The sequence below is a fragment of the Nannobrachium achirus genome (genome assembly GCF_963921795.1).
Source record: "Nannobrachium achirus genome assembly, chromosome: 15".
Classification (NCBI taxonomy): domain Eukaryota; kingdom Metazoa; phylum Chordata; class Actinopteri; order Myctophiformes; family Myctophidae; genus Nannobrachium; species Nannobrachium achirus.
The window spans coordinates 43,423,453-43,441,357 of NC_137822.1; the positions used below are offsets into that span (position 1 = coordinate 43,423,453).

Below are 17,905 nucleotides of genomic sequence, written 5' to 3' on the forward strand. Positions count from 1 at the left end.
CTTTTACTCAAGTACATTAATAACATTCCAAACTTGATTGCAGTATTGATATGTTTACCTAAGTAAAGAAATGTAGTACTTTTCCCACCACTGTTCATTAGAAAGGAACGGCTCCCTACTGTGAACCGAATAATATCGTTCATTTCTAAGAGCCGTTCAAAAGACTCGATTCGTTCACGAACGTCCCACCCACTCGCTCTGTGTCAAACAAACACTGAAACAAAAACAGAATGGATTACACTGACCTACACAAACCCACGGGAATAATTTAGGAGCACTTCATGAGAAAATATAACTGGTAACACTTGTGTACTGTATGTTAATCTGACTTTAGTATAGGCTATTGTTTTCTTCCTGGACGTGCGTTTGTGACAGGTTTAAACATGGGATTTTGACAGCTGGCTTCTCCTCCTCTGCACGCCGCCATGGCAGCTTGCCAAGGCACCCGCCTTAGTAACCTGTCGCTAACGTGGCATTGGGCAAGCACGGGTTTAGGAGGGGCATAGCGACTGGTCAATTGGTAAAAGATACATAATATAATAAATGTATAATATACATACTTGATATAGTATTTTTTTCACTTTCAGAAGAACTAAAAGACAAGTCATTTTATGGTTCATGGGTGTCTGTTGGGTATTGCGCTCTGAAAATAGCAGATCTACAAGCTCTCTGAGATTGTATATCTGCTATTTTCAGCTGTAACCAAGTGTAAAATCAGACATTACGACGCCCTCAAGGTCTGACGAAATACTAATAATTATTTTCAACTGTAGATTTAGTTGACAAAAAACAAATATTTAGTCGACTAAAAATAAAACTTTTCAGATTAATAAAATATAACTAAAGTTAAATGGAATTTTATACAAAAGACTAAACTAAATAAACTAAAAATGAACACTCTCATGCATAGCTATTACTCACAACCTAACTAGTTGCTGTATAGGGGCACAAAAGTCTTATCCCTATATTTAAACCTTTTGTTCCAATAGGTTTTGGTAAGGAGTTGTTTGAGTCAGATCTGGACCGCATCATGGACCACGTGGAGATGGCCATGGAGATGGTCCCCGTGCTGAAGAACGCTGACATTATCAACATCGTCTCTGGGCCAATCACGTACACCCCTGACCTGCTGCCCATGGTGGGCCCGCACCAAGGAGCTCGCAACTACTGGACCGCCATAGGATTCGGGTGAGTAATGTGGGCGGCTGTGGCTCAGGAATTAGAGCAGGTTGGCCAATGATCCGTAGGTTGTTGGTTCGAATCCCAGTTCTTCCTGTCCACATTGCCTCCAATGAGTCGGTCGGTCTGCAGTTGATTTAGTCAACTAAAATGCTATGTTGGCGGTGCCTTGATAACGTCGTAATGCCCTATTTTACACTTTGGTTGCATGCTGAAAATAGCAGATCTAAAAGCTCACAACACGTTACAGTGTGAGCTTGTAGATCTGCTATTTTCAGAGTGCAACACTGAGCGCAAACAAGCATAAAATAACTAGTTCTAATGGATCTCTTCTCCACTAGTCTAAAGGATTTGTCTAGTTTAGTCTTGGTCTTCATAGATTAGTTTTTATTTCGTTTTTGTCCATGGTTCCTTAGAGTTAAATACCTGTAAAGGTCCATTTGGTTACATGTGTACACTCTCAGAATGACAGACACATCATAAGGGTCCATTGGTTCCTAACTACCATTCATTTGGCTGGGGACCCCTTGGAACCCTCTCAAATAGCCATGGGGGTCCCCTGACCCCACTTTGAGAACCACTGGGGTAAGGTACTGTTTTACCCCCGATAAGACAGCCATCACATGACTGATTAAAAGCGCGTGTTGCACCTGTCGTTTGTACAAGAAATGCACCTGTTTCCTTGCATTTTTGCCAATATTTTCAACTTTCCCATGGGTTCTGACATCAGCCAGTGTCTCATTCTTTCTTGTCATTCTAAACACATCAGATCTGACATGATGTCATGTGACCCTCAGGTACGGGGTGATCCACGCCGGAGGCATCGGGAAGTTCCTGTCGGACTGGATCCAGAACGGAGAGCCTCCGTACGACCTGATCGAGTGCGACCCCAACCGCTACGGGAAGTGGACCGACGTCCCCTACATGATAGCCAAGGCCAGGGAGTCCTACGGGTTCAACAACGTGGGTAAGAACAACAACAACACTTCTTTTACCCTTTGCCTCGCTTTGGTGTCTCGAAGCCAAACAGGGATTATGAATTATGTTGTTATTTTCTGTGGTATTTGGTGGAAGAGATTGTGAAGGAGAATTTCGTTACACTATCGGAGTGGTTAACAGCCCGGTGCATTTTATACTTCGTCGCACAACGGTATCTCGCAGCGAAAATAGCCAATCTCCAAGTTCACAGCGTGTATATTGGACAGGGTTCCCACAGTCATGAAATTCCTGGAAATATTTTGAAATTAGAAAAATATTTTTCCAGTACTGGAAAAGTTTTGGAATTTATCAAGGGTCCTGGAAGGTCCTGGAAAAAATATCTATGCATTATCTTTGGTTATTGATTTTGTTAATACCTCTGAAATGACAAATTTAACATGGGCCAAATTGTCAAATATTAGAGGCAGAAATGGTCCAATATTAGAGGCAGAAAATATTAGAGGCAGAAAATAGCCAATCTACATGCTCACAACGGCTCGTGTTGCGCATATAGATCTGCTATTTTCACAATAGAACCGTGTTATAGAAAATTCCTCAACTCTTAGTGCTCGTCAGGGTGCCGGGGTCCCCAGTTAAAACATGATTATTTCGGGGGTCACGGCCTGAAAAGGTTGAGAACCACTGGCATACACTACCTGTCTTTGGGCATCGCGCATAGGAGTAAGCAACCTGTTATTGAGCTGAATTATTGTTATATAGTTCTGGAAATTGGGTTAAATATTCTGGAAAGGTTTTGGAAAAGTCGGGAACCCTGATTGGAATTCCTGCCACTGCACCAGGCTGCATTGCAGTGTGGATAGGTGAGACGTAGACAGAGCACTGCTACTTTGAATCAACGAGGACTGTTTCATGGATCAGTTAGATGAACCCTTCGATCTATTTACAGCGAAACACAGATGAGAATAGTGAAATATTATTTTTATTTTCTTAATGAATTGCCCCACAATATGAATACATTCTGATGTGTTTCGTTTTGTTGGTAACTGTCGTACGTATAATGGCAATATTACACGAGAGGCTGTGCTTTACTGTCATTATTGGCATTAACAGTGATGCGATCAGGAACGAGGTCGAAGCCATGTTCTATCACTGAAATATTGCTTAACTCAGTCGGTGCCATCTTTAAAATGGGATGACCTCTTATATTGCCAGTTCGCCAACAAAGGGTTAAAAAAATAGTGTGCACGCTGGTGCACACATTCGTGCACAGATCATGCACTATGCATGTGCATGCTTTTCACAGCTTTCAAACAAAAAAATCCGCTTGGAAATCCGTTCACGCATTCAGGAGAAAGGAGCCCTTATGTTTTCTTCAAATGTAAACAAACATGGCTGCCATGTTTGAAAGATGGGGTTGGTATGGGGGTTAAACATGCAATTTCGCGATCGCGATCATGCCTAGTACACTGTTGGAGGTCCAAAAATCTTTTTTTCAAAAAAAATTTTTTCAAAAAAAAAATTTTTTTTTTTTTATTATTCTTTTAAAAAAGACGTTCAGAAGACGTCTGGCAGGGAGGTCCATAGTGAAAAAGACGTTTTAAAGACGTTTTTATCATAGAAACGTCTTTTTTGGCAGGGTATGAGTTAAAGGAGAATTCTTACTGTATCCGATGTTATTCCAGCCATTAACCAGTCCTGGAGGCAAAAAAAACAAAATCCATTTCTAGCACGTTAGCTCTAACCTGAGGGGAAGGGATTTAGTGCCCGTTTGCCCTTTTACCCCCATTATGAAGGACAGATGTAAACAAGAAAAATGAATTGCTGAGCGATACAAATAAGTAATTTAACGTAAAATCCCACTGCTCTGTTGGAGCTGCTGAGGTGTTCGAAATTAAAAAAAATAAACGATTGTTCTGGGATGTCAACAGTCATCAGTTTACAGTAAGAATAGCACTCCTCCGGAATTCTGCTTGAATTGTCTTGTTTCTCCATCTCTTCCGTTCTCTCCCTGCCTCCAGTGGGATACCCTAAAGAGGAGCGTTTTGAGGCCCGGCCCACCATCAGGACCAGTGGAGTGTATGAGCTGCTCAAAGGGAAGTGTTCCATGGGCTTCCATGCTGGATGGGAACAACCTCACTGGTTCTACAAGCCTGGAGATGATGCTGGATACAAGTAGGAAACACTCACCATCAACTCTGTTATTAACATACAAGAAGGGAACACTCACCATCAACTCTGTTATAGAACGGGTACACATTATTGTGTATCATTATTTTATGCTTTAACTATTGAAAAATAGCAGATATACAAGCTCACAGCGCGGCACCGAGTGCCGCACTGCGAGCTTGTAGATCTGCTATTTTTTAAAAATCGTGAAAATTTGAATTTTGACCCGATTCTATAAGTGTCTTTTGAATCCTTCTACGTTTTTTTGAAAAACCTATGTTTCTATGTCAGCAATCTGGCTAGCCGTCATCAAAGAAAGGGTCCTTTTCACTTTACTGGAGCTCAGTTAGTCTGTTCTTGAGAGACAACTATGTCAGTGGTGCTCAAACCTTTTCATGTGAAGGACCCCCAAAATGATATGTATTTGGCCACGGACCCCCATCTCAAAATATTTAGTTCCAGGGACCACCCTGAAGCAAAATTTTAGTTACAAACGTTCGCTTTGAAAATACATATATTCAAAGATTTGCACACATTTTCACGTCTTTTTCAAAAATAGCAGATCTACAAGCTCGTATATCTGCTATTTTTCACTGGTTAAAGCATTCAATAATTAATTGTTAACCCTAAATGGGTTAACAATGTTCCTGCCTTATTGAGATTAGATTGTGTCCGGCAGGGCAGGCATTTCTTGGAGGCCATGATGAAGGCCTCCAAGAAATGTTGCCCCTCAGTTTGGCCTTCTGCCCCTCAAACCAAAGGCCACAGTGGCCTTAATGCCCCAGCTAACTGTACCGCTTTCTCCTCTGTCTCCTTGTCAATATGTAGACAGTAGACACCAGTTTTTTTTCTTGTAGACACCAGTGTCTTTTGTTGAGATTCGGAATTCTTAACTCCCCCAAGTCCCCATCTTTAACCCAATCCAGTGATTTGATTGGTGCAGGGCTGAGCATGGATCAGATTGTAAATACCATAATTTATCTATTTCACTGCAGATTAGGTTATCATCCCTAACCCTTAAATTCAACAAATTATTTCTTGTTTTATTTGTTGGCCTTCCCGCCCTGGCATTTGGCCTTTGTGCCCTCGAAAAAAACACAACACCAAAGGCCAAGTGGACTTGGCCCTAAAATGACCAAATTCCAGGCCTGGTGTCCGGGAAGCTCATTGTGAATGTGGCCGCAATGTATTTTAGGGCTGAAGTGGTTCATGTATGTTTTTTAGTAATAATAATCTACAAAGCTACCTAGTAACTAAAGTTTTCAAATGATTGCAGTGGAGTAAAAGTATAAAATCTGTCTCTTGAGATGTATTGGAGTAGAAGTAAAAGTACAGAAAATTTGACCTACTCCAGTAAAGATATACCTCAAAATCGTACTTAAAGGGATATTTCACTTTCAAAAAAGCTTTTGGTAATTTTATCGTCTAATCAGGCTTTTATGAACACCCTGAACAGTTTTTAATTTGCTTGATTCAATATTTAGATATTTTATGTAAATTTTACCAGGCCCTCTCCCCACACACAACCATTGTAACTTCAAACTTCATTTTAACCATGATTCTTTTTCTGGTGACTCATACTACCCTCCTAATATGTGAGCAGGCCGTGTTTTTTTCCATAACTTTTTTCATTTATTTGTAATAATTGTTTTTTGTATCCATTTACCCAAATAATTAAAAATAAAAGAGGAAAGTTATCGAAAAAACATGGCCTGCTCATGTATTAGGAGGGTAGTATAAAAATAATGGGTGTTTTTAATGAATCTATCATGGTTAAAATGGAGTTTGAAGTTACAATGGCTGTGTGTGGAGAGAAAAGCCCATAAGCTAAATACGTTTCCCTGTTGAAAGTGGAATATTCCTTTAAGTTCAGTACTTGAGTAAATGTACTGCTGTCGAGTGAACTATAGGTAAATAATGTACGTCTCATGTTCTCTGAGTAGCCTGGAGGCATTCATGTGTGTGTGTGTGTGTGTGTGTGTGTGTGTGTGTGTGTGTGTGTGTGTGTGTGTGTGTGTGTGTGTGTGTGTGTGTGTGTGTGTATGTGTGTGTGTGTGTGTGTGTGTGTGTGTGTGTGTGTGTGTGTGTGTGTGTGTGTGTGTGTGTGTGTGTGTGTGTGTGTGCGCGCATTAGAACCAACCGAACCAGCCTGACAACACTGTAGTAATCACTTTAGTTTAACCGTTTAAGACCTGGAAAACACCTAAAAATGTCTTCTAAATCCTAATGGTTTTCTGAAAAACGTGTGACGCTTTATCTGTGGTGCTCAAAGCTTTTCATTTCAAGGACCCCTAGAATTACATGTACTTGACTGCGGACCCCCATCATTTCATTTTCATGTCGAGGACCCTCACATTGATTTGTATAATGGGTATTAATGGCCGCGGACAACAAAGCATTTCTGATTCTGACCTCCATCTGAACATAATGTTGTGAAATAGTTGTTGTTTGGTTTGTATTGGAAGGGGGAAGTGGATCTCAAATATCTAAATACTGAATCATGCAATTCAAAAAACTGTCCTGGGTGTTCCCAAAAGCCTGATTAGACGATAAATGGTGAAATATCGCTTTAACTCGTGTTTAGAACCCCCTGATGGGGACCCCCTGGAACCCCACTTGTAGAATCACTGTAGTAGACTGTGATAATCTGTGATAATTGGCCATCATCCATCCATGCTGCATGTTGCGATGCAGCTGTTTCATAACTCGGTGTGTAACTTGACTCTCCATGCTACTGTAACATGCTGTACCATTTTGATTCATGCCCTCATGTCTTATTATATCTTACTGTTTTCATTAGATATTTTAAAATCAGTGAACTAATATGAGCTAATAATATTAACAGCTGTCATGACGTGTCTCCCTGTGTGAACTTGATGACATGGTCGTGGAATGTCAAGTATTCCCCTTAAAAAAAGACTTCTACTCTACTACATCTCATTTTACTTTTACTCCACTACTATCATTTGAGAACTGTAGTTTCTAGTTACTTTCTGTAGATTTAGATCGTTAATACAAAACATACGTTAACCACCTCAGTCCTATAGACTGTACTACAAAATCACAACTTGAGAGTTTGTAGATCTGCTGTTTTCAGAACAGGTTTATACATTTAGAGATTGTGTGAAATGGGATATTCTGCATGATAATGAGTACTATTACTTTTGGTACTTTACGTACAGTATTAATACTTTTACTTAAAGTATAAAAAGGTGAGTACTTCCATCACTCATCTGTTCCTGGTGTTCTGGTTTGACAAGCTTCTTGTCCTTGGCCTGTGATGCAAGCTACTGCCACCTACTGGTAGCGAGGCATACAACATTTAAGTAAATAGACCATGAGGGGGTCATGCCTATGCCTCAGTTTAGGATTAGGCTTGGGCTTAGGTTTAGGGTTTAGAGGGAGCATAGGGCTCAGGGAACATAGGTACGCTCCCGACCATGAGTAGAATTACAGTTGATAAACTGCCAGTGCAAGGTTGGGTGAAGTGTTTGGTGGTAGAGGAATTGAAACACTGTGCACAATTAGCTCACTTTAAGAAGCCAACAGGAGGGTTATGGAGTTCAGCGGGGAGGGGGGGGGGGGGGGGGGTCACACCCACCAGATCCAACAAAGGAACACCAGATGCAGTTCATCTGGAATGTCTTCATCACAGTGCTTCTCAAACAGTGTTGTATTTATCATTTTAAAAATGATTTAGAGTAGTGAAAACAGCCGATCTACAAGCACACAATGCGGTGCGAGGCGTTGTGTACTTGTAGATCTGCTGTTTTCACTACTGTTGTGCGACAGCCTTGATGAAGCAGGGCTTTACTTTGCGAAGAAACGTACACATTTGAAACTTGGAGATACAAGGTTTCTTCCCGACAGTGACTATATTTACACCCCCGTATCATGTTGGTGTGCCCATGGACTTTTGGGACATGAGAAGTGTGCCCATGCAGAAAAAAGGTTGAGAAACACTGTTCTATGTCAAGGAATCCCAACTTAATAATTATACATCTGGCCACGGAGCCCCTTCTGAACATATTATCTTTGTGCCAGTGCAGTTCAAGAGACGATTTTTGTCAAGGATTGTGAGTTTGTAGATCAGCTATTTTAGCCAAAGAATGTGCATACTAGGATTACTGATTATGATGCTGTATACACTCAGTCTGCTGAGGACCCCCCCTGGAACCCCCCTAAGGACCTCTGGGGGTCCCCGGACCCCACTTTGAGAAGCACTGCTTTACCAGCAGCGGCAGTGAGCAGGCAGTTAGAACAAGTTCAGACCATTTTTGTATATATTTCACATAACTTATAGTCCATGGTTTTTCAACCTTTTTCATATCAAGGTCCATTATATAACATATGCTCTGAATATGGGGTTAAGTTTGATGTCAAATACAATGCCAAAAAGAGTGTGGTTATGATATGCAGGACCAAGGAGGACCTGAAACTCAATTTTCCTTTTCCTGTATTTTATTTGTCTGGTCATACCCTTGCTGTGTGTAACAGTTGTAAATATTTGGGGCACATTATTAATGACAAGATGGAAGATGATTTGGACATGCACAGACAGAGACGTATGTTGTATGTGCAGGCTAACATGTTAGTCAGGAAATCTTTCTACTGCTCAGATGAGGTCAAGGTGAATTTGTTCAGAGCTTACTGTACTCCTTTATATACAGCTCCCTTATGGGTGAACTATAAAACAGAGAGTATGCGCAAGCTTAGGGTAGCGTTAGCCTGGGCTGGCTTCCAATTTCGGGCTTTTGATCCGGTCGGGAGCGGAAGATCTCCTACGTTTTTCTGTAGTCCAAAACGGACTACACTTTGGCCGGAAACAACGACCGGAAACAGTTTTAACCCGTACTTGCGCATGCGCTAACTACTTGCGCATGCGCTAAACTGGGTTGAAACTGTTTCCGGTCGTTGTTTCCGGCCAAAGTGTAGTCCGTTTTGGACTACAGAAAAACGTAGGAGCTCTTCCGCTCCCGACCGGATCAAACGGCCCGTTTAGTAAACGAAGACCAGGCTTTCTCTCAGGGGAAAGCCTGGTGAGGCGAGGTTAGGGTAGCGTATAACGATGCACTCAGGATCCTCCTGAAGAGGCCTAGGGGTGGCAGTGCTAGTCAGCTGTTTTGTGACTCGGGTCTCACCACCTTCCAGGCTCTCCTGCGAAACCTGATGTATAGCTTTAAAAGTAGACTTGATGGGTCTCATAATGAGGTGATTAACATGTTGATCAATCCGAAGTACAGCTCTGTAAGATATCGCTCACATATGTGGAAACATTGGTATGAGTGTCTTTTATAGATGTTTTTATTTGTTCTTTTTAGATCTTTATTGTCTTAACGAATTTATATTGTTTTTTAACTGTTTGTTTGTCTACCTTTGGCTTCGGCTGTAATAAAGTTTTGATTGATATTTATTCTGCATTTGAGCCACGGACCACCATTTGATGACATTTAGCCTCTCAGACCCAGAATGTAAAACAATTCCATGCTGTATTGATGTTGGTAGCATAGCAGAGATGGCAGGCAAACCTTGATCAAAATAAAACAATATATCTCCATTCTGTAGTTGTGTAGACTTCTAGAAAATACACACATTGTGTATTATGTGGGAAAGGATTGCTGAGAGCTTTACTGCAGTATTGTGTGGCTTTGCATAAATGTTGCCCTGACTCTTAGGACATTATGTTCCTACTTTCCCATGCACGCACGCACGCACACACACTAGGGATGGGACGATACGCGATATTTTGTTTATCGTGATAAAAAACACTCACGATAATCGTATCGTGGAGATTTTTATTTATCGTGATATCGTCCTCCGTCATGCACTGGGATCAATTCACCTTTTATTTGCGGAGCTGCATATCCGGTACCATTTAAACCCTCTGTAATTGGTAAAAGGTACTTATAATAGGCTATACGTTCTTTTTTTCCACTCTCTATCAAATGCCTTTGCCAAAAAATAGCCGATCTACAAGCTCACACGACGCGTTGTGAGCTTGTAGATCGGCTATTTTTTGGCAAATGTTCCGCCCCAGGATAATGGATTTTGAATATTGCGATAATATCGTAAATCGTGATTTCTTTGGACACAATAATCATGATATGACATTTTTCATATCGTCCCATCCCAAACACACACACACACACACACACACACACACACACACACACACACACACACACACACACACACACACACACACCCTGGTATTGTACATATATCAGAGTGACAGGTCATGGAGGAATGATCTAACCAGTGTAACCACATGTAATTCCAGCCTTCCTTCCCTCACAGCGCTGCTGGGACAATAGCAGAGACGTTTCCCAAACTGTGGCTCTTGTTTGGGTCGTGAACCAACTCTTTTTTTATTTGTTTTGCTTGTGAACTAATTATTATGGGTCGTGAGCCGGGTAGATATTGCCGTTTTTGCATCCATTGTTGCGTTCCATCACACATCTTTTTAACCGCTTTAACCCTAACCCTATTTGAAAATTGCAGATCTACCAGCTCACAGCGTGTCACATTGCAACACACTGTGAGATCTGCTATTTCTTTTTTTACAAATGTGGGGGAAAAAAAGAAACAATCGAAACATTTAAAGACACAAATCATGTGTGTGTGTGTGTGTGTGTGTGTGTGTGTGTGTGTGTGTGTGTGTGTGTGTGTGTGTGTGTGTGTGTGTGTGTGTGTGTGTGTGTGTGTGTGTGTGTGTGTGTGTGTGTGTGTGTGTGTGTGTGTGTGTGTGCGTGTGTGTGTGAGCGTGTGTGTGTGAGCGTGTGTGTGGTTCTGTTTAGTTTCCACCACAACGACTGGTCGGCAGGGAGTATTAACATTAACTAGAAAAGAACATTTCTAAGAAATTTTAAGTGTGCCTGCAGCTCGCTAAGTGTGTGCAACCACCCACAGCCATTTCGACTAATTAGTGGCGTTTTGGCGCATTTTTGGCCGTTATCACGGGTCGCACTTTAACGACAGTTTTTTTCGCAAAATTGAGAATTGTTTTGTGAGAAAAAAAAAGTTTTGTGAGAAAAAAAACGTCTTTTGAGAAAAAAAAATTTGAGAAAAAAAATTGAGAAAAAAAAATTTGAGAAAAAAAAAATTTTGCGAAAAAAAAAATTTGAGAAAAAAAATTGAGAAAAAAAAATTTTTGAGAAAAAAAAATTTTTGAGAAAAAAAAATTTGAGAAAAAAAAATTTTGAAAAAAAAAATTTGAGAAAAAATTTTTTTGAGAAAAAAACATTTGAGAAAAAAAAAATTTGAGAAAAAAAAATTTTGAGAAAAAAAAAATTGAGAAAAAAAATTTGAGAAAAAAAATTTGAGAAAAAAAAAATTGAGAAAAAAAAATTTGAGAAAAAAAAATGAGAAAAAAAATTTTTTTAGAAAAAAAAAATTGAGAAAAAAAAAAATTGAGAAAAAAAACAAATATGACACCAGCCGCGAGTCTGTACAACAAACGGTTCATGAGTTATAGAGGCACTTCCTGTTTGGCGAAGGTCTTCCTGTTACAGAGGGGGCGGGGCTTAATCCCTATTGGCCGGAAAAAGACCAAAGTTGTGTGTGCATTTTAAAGTTTAAATCACGTTGCTAGGCAAAAGTATGGCAGAGTTATGTGGTGCCAAAGTTTCTGGGGTTTTTTCGGAGTCCCCCATTCTAAGTCAATGGGGTTTTTGGGCGTCGTTTTTTGCAAATTACGTCGCAATGGTAACGCGGATCGGAAAGAAAAGTAATAGCACACCATTCCCGGCCGAGCCGCACGTTTTGATGTATATATTACGGCGGTGGCGTAAATCGTGCGGCAGTTATTACGTGCCGAAATTTCCCCCATTCTAAGTGAATGGGGTTTTTTGGCGTAGTTTTTTGCGAATTACGTCGCAATGGTAACGCGGATCGGAAAGAAAAGTAATAGCACACCATTCCCGGCCGAGCCGCACGTTTTGATGTATATGTTGCGGCGGTGGCGTAAATTGTGCGGCAGTTATTACCGCACCAAATTTGTGGCGTCATTATTATTAAGTATGGCGGATTACAATAAGTGTTTTGCCATTGCGTTGCATGGCAGGCACACTTAATGACTAACATTAATGACTTACGTTAATAACGTGTGTATTGTTCTCTGTGTGTGTGTGTGTGTGTGTGTGTGTGTGTGTGTGTGTGTGTGTGTGTGTGTGTGTGTGTGTGTGTGTGTGTGTGTGTGTGTGTGTGTGTGTGTGTGTGTGTGTGTGTGGTTGTGTGTGTCAGGCCCAGTTTCCGGCGTACCAACTGGTTTGGACCGGTGGGCAGGGAGTGCAAGCTGGTGATGGAGAAAGTGGGCGTGGCCGACCTCAGCCCGTTCGGGAAGTTCATAGTTAAAGGAGCCGACGCCCACAAACTGCTGGACCGCCTGTTCGCCAACAACCTGCCCAAGGTATGATGTTAATATATGGTTTATTAACAACAACCTGCCCAAGGTATGGTATTTAATACTATATATGGTGTTATTAATGATAACAACCTGCCCAAGGTATGGTATTTACTATGGTATATTAACACACATACTGCCACATTTTGGGCGTAAGCCTATGTCTCTCCTTGCCAAACACGAGTTCCGTACCATGTTGTACTTCTTACTTCGGTATGAAAGGGCATTAGAACTTTTCAGGCCAACCCAGCTGATTCGCTGCCCAGTGGAATGCGTCCGTCCGTCAAATGGGACTGGAAGCGCTTTTTAGGGACCAAAAAGCGGTGATCCGACCTTTGATTGTTTTATACTGTATCTGAATGAAATCAAATTAAATTCTTGTTCTCTCTGGCCTGGCGGCAGTGAACTTAGGACAATAACGTGGAGCAGTGGTCAGTCTGTTCTAACCAGTGTTGTCTTGGTTAGGCATGTCACAATTATTACATAATCGTCTAATCGCAGTTATTTGACAATCGTTTCCATGTTGAAAATTTTCTATATATTTTCAAACATTTTCAAAAATATTGGAAATAGATCTACAAGATCACAACGCGTCACGATGTGACTCGTTGCGAGCTTGTAGATCGGCCATTTCCACTATGAAGGTACTTTTTTTTGTATAAAGTTGTCAAATAGTTCAGTAATTTCTTTGTATATTTAGGTTATGTCTCATATCTGCCCAGGGACATACTGGGCCCCTGATTCAGCCCGGGAAAAATAGTTGGGGAGGCCCTCATTGTGCGCTATAGAGAGATCTCTCTCTATAGCGCTGCTGCTACTCAAAGATTTGCCATTTCAGATCATGACAAGTGACAAGCCGTTAAATTTCCTCATTGTCGGGTGGAAACCTTGTATGTCCAAAACCATTTTTAAAAATGATTTAAACTTGCGGTGCGAGGTGTTGTGTGCTTGTAGATTGGTTGTTTTCACTACTTTTGTGCGACAGCCTTGTATGATGAAGCAGGGCTTTGCTTTGCGAAAAAACTTACAAATCTGAAACTTGGAGATACGAGGTTTCTGCCCGACAGCGACGATTTACTTTGTTGGCCGCTCAGCCCCCAAAATGGAACGAAGGCCGACATTTTATTTTTATTATGTTCCTAATGGCCGGCCTGGACCGGCCGGGAATGAACCGGCCGTTCGGGAGTTGTCCCGCTTTTCAGAATTGTAATTGTCAACGACAAAAACACAATTAAATCGTTAATCGCAATTATGTAAATGTCCTAATGGTGACACCCCTGGTCTTGGTCTCTCTGTCTCATCTCTCCAGGTGGGCCTGACCAACATCAGCCACATGCTGACCCCCAGTGGGCGTGTCTACGCAGAGGTCACCGTCACCCAGCTGGCACCAGGAGAGTTCCTGCTCATCACAGGAAGTGGCTCGGAGCTGCATGACCTCAGGTGACCTCAGTCGCACACACACACCGCCTCGTGCACTCAACAACAGGCGTCCGTGCACACGTCTGTCTGACTCTTCTTTGTTAGGCCTAAAATTATTGAATGCTTTAACCAGTGAAAAATAGCAGATATGCAAGCTCACAGCGCGGCACCGAGTGCCGCGCTGCGAGCTTGTAGATCTGCTATTTTTGAAAAAAGTCGTGAAAATGTGTGCAAATCTTTGAATACATGTATTTTCAAAGCGAACGTTTGTAACTCAAATTTTGCTTCTGGGGGGGTCCCTGGAACTAAATATTTTGAGATGGGGGGGTCCGTGGCAAAATACATGTCATGTTGGGGGTCCTTCACATGAAAAGGTTTGAGAACCACTGACATAGTAGTCTCTCAGGAACAGACTAACTGAGCTCCAGTTAAGTGAAAAGGACCTTTTCTTTGACGATGGCTGGCCAGATTGCTGACATAGAAACATAGGTTTTTCAAAAAAAATCTTAGGATTCAAAAGACACTTATAGAATCGGGTCAAAATTCAAATTTTCACGATTTTTCAAAAATAGCAGATCTAGAATTGTATATCTGCTATTTTTCAACAGTTAAAGCATAAAATAACTAGAAGAGAAAATTTCTAAGAAATTTTAAGTGTGCCTGCAGCTCGCTAAGTCTGTGCAACCTTGTGTAGCGGTTGGTGTTAGCATTAGCGTTATTTCATTTGACGCAACCCGCGTGTCTGTATGACAAACGGTTCACGAGATCAAGGGTCACTTCCTGTTTGGTGAGGGGCACTTCCTGTTTGGCGAAATAGGCCCCAATTAAGGTCATGGACGATTAATGAATTAAAGCTGCAAGCAGCGATGACCAGGCCCTCGCAGCTCTACCCACGTCACAAGGCCAGCAGCCAATCAGAAACCAAACAGGAAGTCAGCCATTTCGACTAATTAGTGGCGTTTTGGAGCATTTTTGGCCGTTATCACGGGTCGCACTTTAACGACAGTTTTTTGAGAAAAAATTGTTTTGTGAGAAAAAAAATTTGAGAAAAAAACTTTTTTGAGAAAAAGAAATTTTGAAAAAAAAATTGAGAAAAAAAAATCTTGAGAAAAAAAAATGTTGAGAAAAAAATAATTTTGAGAAAACAATTTTGAGAAAAACATTTTTTGAGAAAAAAAATAATTTTGAGAAAAAAAAAATTGAGAAAAAATTTTTTTGAGAAAAAAAATTTGAGAAAAAAATTGAGAAAAAAAATCTTTTGAGAAAAAAAAATTTTGAGAAAAAAATTGAGAAAAAAAAATTTTGAGAAAAAAAAATTGAGAAAAAAAAATTTTTGAGAAAAAAAAATTGAGAAAAAAAAAATTTTGAGAAAAAAAATTTGAGAAAAAAAAATTTGAGAAAAAAAAATTTGAGAAAAAATTTTTTTGAGAAAAAAAAAATTTGAGAAAAAAAATTTGAGAAAAAAAAATTTGAGAAAAAAAAAATTTGAGAAAAAAAAAAATTTGAGAAAAAAAGAAAAGGTATGACACCAGCCGCAAGTCTGTACGACAAACGGTTCATGAGTTATAGAGGCACTTCCTGTTTGGTGAAGGGCACTTCCTGTTAAAGAGGGGGCGAGGCTTAATCAATTACAGCTCATCCCTATTGGTCGGAAAAAGACCAAAGTTGTGTGAGCATTTTACATTTTAAATGACGTTGCTAGGCAAAAGTATGGCAGAGTTATGTGGCGCCAAAGTTTCTGGTTTTTTTTCGGAGTCCCCCATTCAAAGTCAATGGAGTTTTTGGGCGTTGTTTTTTGCGAATTACATCGCAATCGTAAAGCGGATCGGAAAGAAAAGTAATAGCACACCATTCCCGGCCGAGCCGCACATTTTGATGTATATATTGCGGGGGTGGCGTAAATCGTGCGGCAGTTATTACGTGCCGAAGTTTCCCCCATTCTAAGTCAATGGGGTTTTTTGGCGTCGTTTTTTGCGAATTACGTCGCAATGGTAACGCGGATCGGAAAGAAAAGTAATAGCACACCATTCCCGGCCGAGCCGCACGTTTTGATGTATATATTGCGGCGGTGGCGTAAATTGTGCGGCAGTTATTACGTGCAGAAATTCGTGGCGAAAGACTTAATTAATTAAGTATGGCGGATTACAATAAGTGTTTTGCTATTGCATAGCAGGCACACTTAATGATACACAATAATGTGTACCCGTTCTAAATGGGTTAATAAAATAATGTGTCTTTACCATCAGGCAAGACAGGCAGTTTTTTCAGTGAATGTAAAAAAAATACATTTGTTCCAATCTAGTGTTAGTGTTGCTATTGGCAACACACTGTTGTTTTTGGTCCGAGAATTTGCCCGCAAAGTGAACCTGCTATTTGTTAACCTTTTGACTGGGTGGCAGTGGCTCAGGGGTAGAGTTGCCGGCTTAGAACACAGAAGGTTCCCGAAGGGTTCCCAGTTCGATCCAAGACTCTGAACCCCTAGTTGCTCCTGGTGAGCAGGTTGGTGCCTTGCATGGTTTCCTTCGCCATCGGTGTATGAATGTGTGGGTGAATGGGTGAATGTAATGCTATGCATAATCTATGTAAAGCGCTTTGCATAAGCCCCACAGCTCCCGTTTTGAGCTCTGGTTGGGTCGCCAAAATGTACAATAATAGTTATTTTGATAAAATAACATCTGGATGAGTTTTTTGGAAACCAATTATAACAACAAAAGAAGTTAAGAAAGCCATTTAGATCGTAATTCTCATTTAATGTCATGTTACTGATTGTAGAGTGGCATCACAAAAAGCCTAACGGCTTATTACCATTGTGGGGCCACTGGGTGTGCGTGTGTGTGTGTGTGTGTGCATGTGTGCGTGTGCGTGTGCGTGTGTGTGTGTGTGTGTGTGTGTGTGTGTGTGTGTGCATGTGTGCGTGTGAGTGTGTGTGAGTGTGTAAGCAGTGTGTGTTCTATGTAGGAGGTGTAGAGTAGATTGATGTAATCTGGTTGGCTAACACAGCTGCACACAAAGAGCTCTATTCTCAAGCAATCTTTAACGCCTCATTATAGCAGCTGGTGGTAAAAACCAACACCACTCTGTTTGCGCCAATCAAAACCCCCCCTCTGTTTACGCCAATCAAAATGCAGTAAAACTTCTGCATCTGTAAACTCCCTCGCCCACACACCCTAAAGGATGTCACATAGTGACCCCCTGTGGTGATAGAAGCAAACTACAGGTCAGTGGCAGCACACTGCAGTTCTGCCCACTTATTTTGACTTGATAGTTTTCTTTATTGGCAAAATGTGCAGGTACATGATTGGTTTACTTGATGGATTGATCGATTATACTGATATCTCTCAAAAGATGGAGAACTTAATTCCATTGTGGTGCTTTAGTGACAATGGTTAGTGTAAAATATCAGAACCACAGTATGTGTATTGGTCCAGGATCTGTTGCCTACATCAGTGGCACTTTCATGTCAAAGATTAATATGATTAATATGCATTTGGCTGCAGACCCCAATCTGTGCCAGGGACCCCCATACAAGATGGCAAGTGGCATCACAGGGATCTCCATATCTCCATATATGGGCATTTTAGGGATTTGTCCCCCCTGGCATCACAAGGATCTCTTTAACTGTTCTGCTGCCCTTGACGACGCTCACCGTCATTGAAAGGGTTAATACCATGGCGCCGTTGACGGCGAGGACTGTCAATCTTACTGTATATACAGTAAAGGTATTATTACTTACTGTACGTCGCTCCGGTCCCGCCCGCATCGGTAATGTCCGCGATTTGTTTACAACGCACATCGGGCGTG

The 17,905-nt window shown here is 41.0% G+C and overlaps 1 protein-coding gene across 1 annotated transcript in view; it reads left to right on the forward strand.

Moving 5' to 3' along the window:
• dmgdh (dimethylglycine dehydrogenase) overlaps positions 1-17,905 on the forward strand; it is a 50,428-nt gene that overhangs the window by 21,537 nt on the left and 10,986 nt on the right. The window contains exons 7-11 of the mRNA XM_080743296.1: positions 990-1,188; positions 1,977-2,146; positions 4,137-4,290; positions 12,526-12,691; positions 13,995-14,125. Coding sequence (XP_080599422.1) covers positions 990-1,188; positions 1,977-2,146; positions 4,137-4,290; positions 12,526-12,691; positions 13,995-14,125 — 820 coding nt within the window. The remainder of the gene's footprint in view (positions 1-989; positions 1,189-1,976; positions 2,147-4,136; positions 4,291-12,525; positions 12,692-13,994; positions 14,126-17,905) is intronic.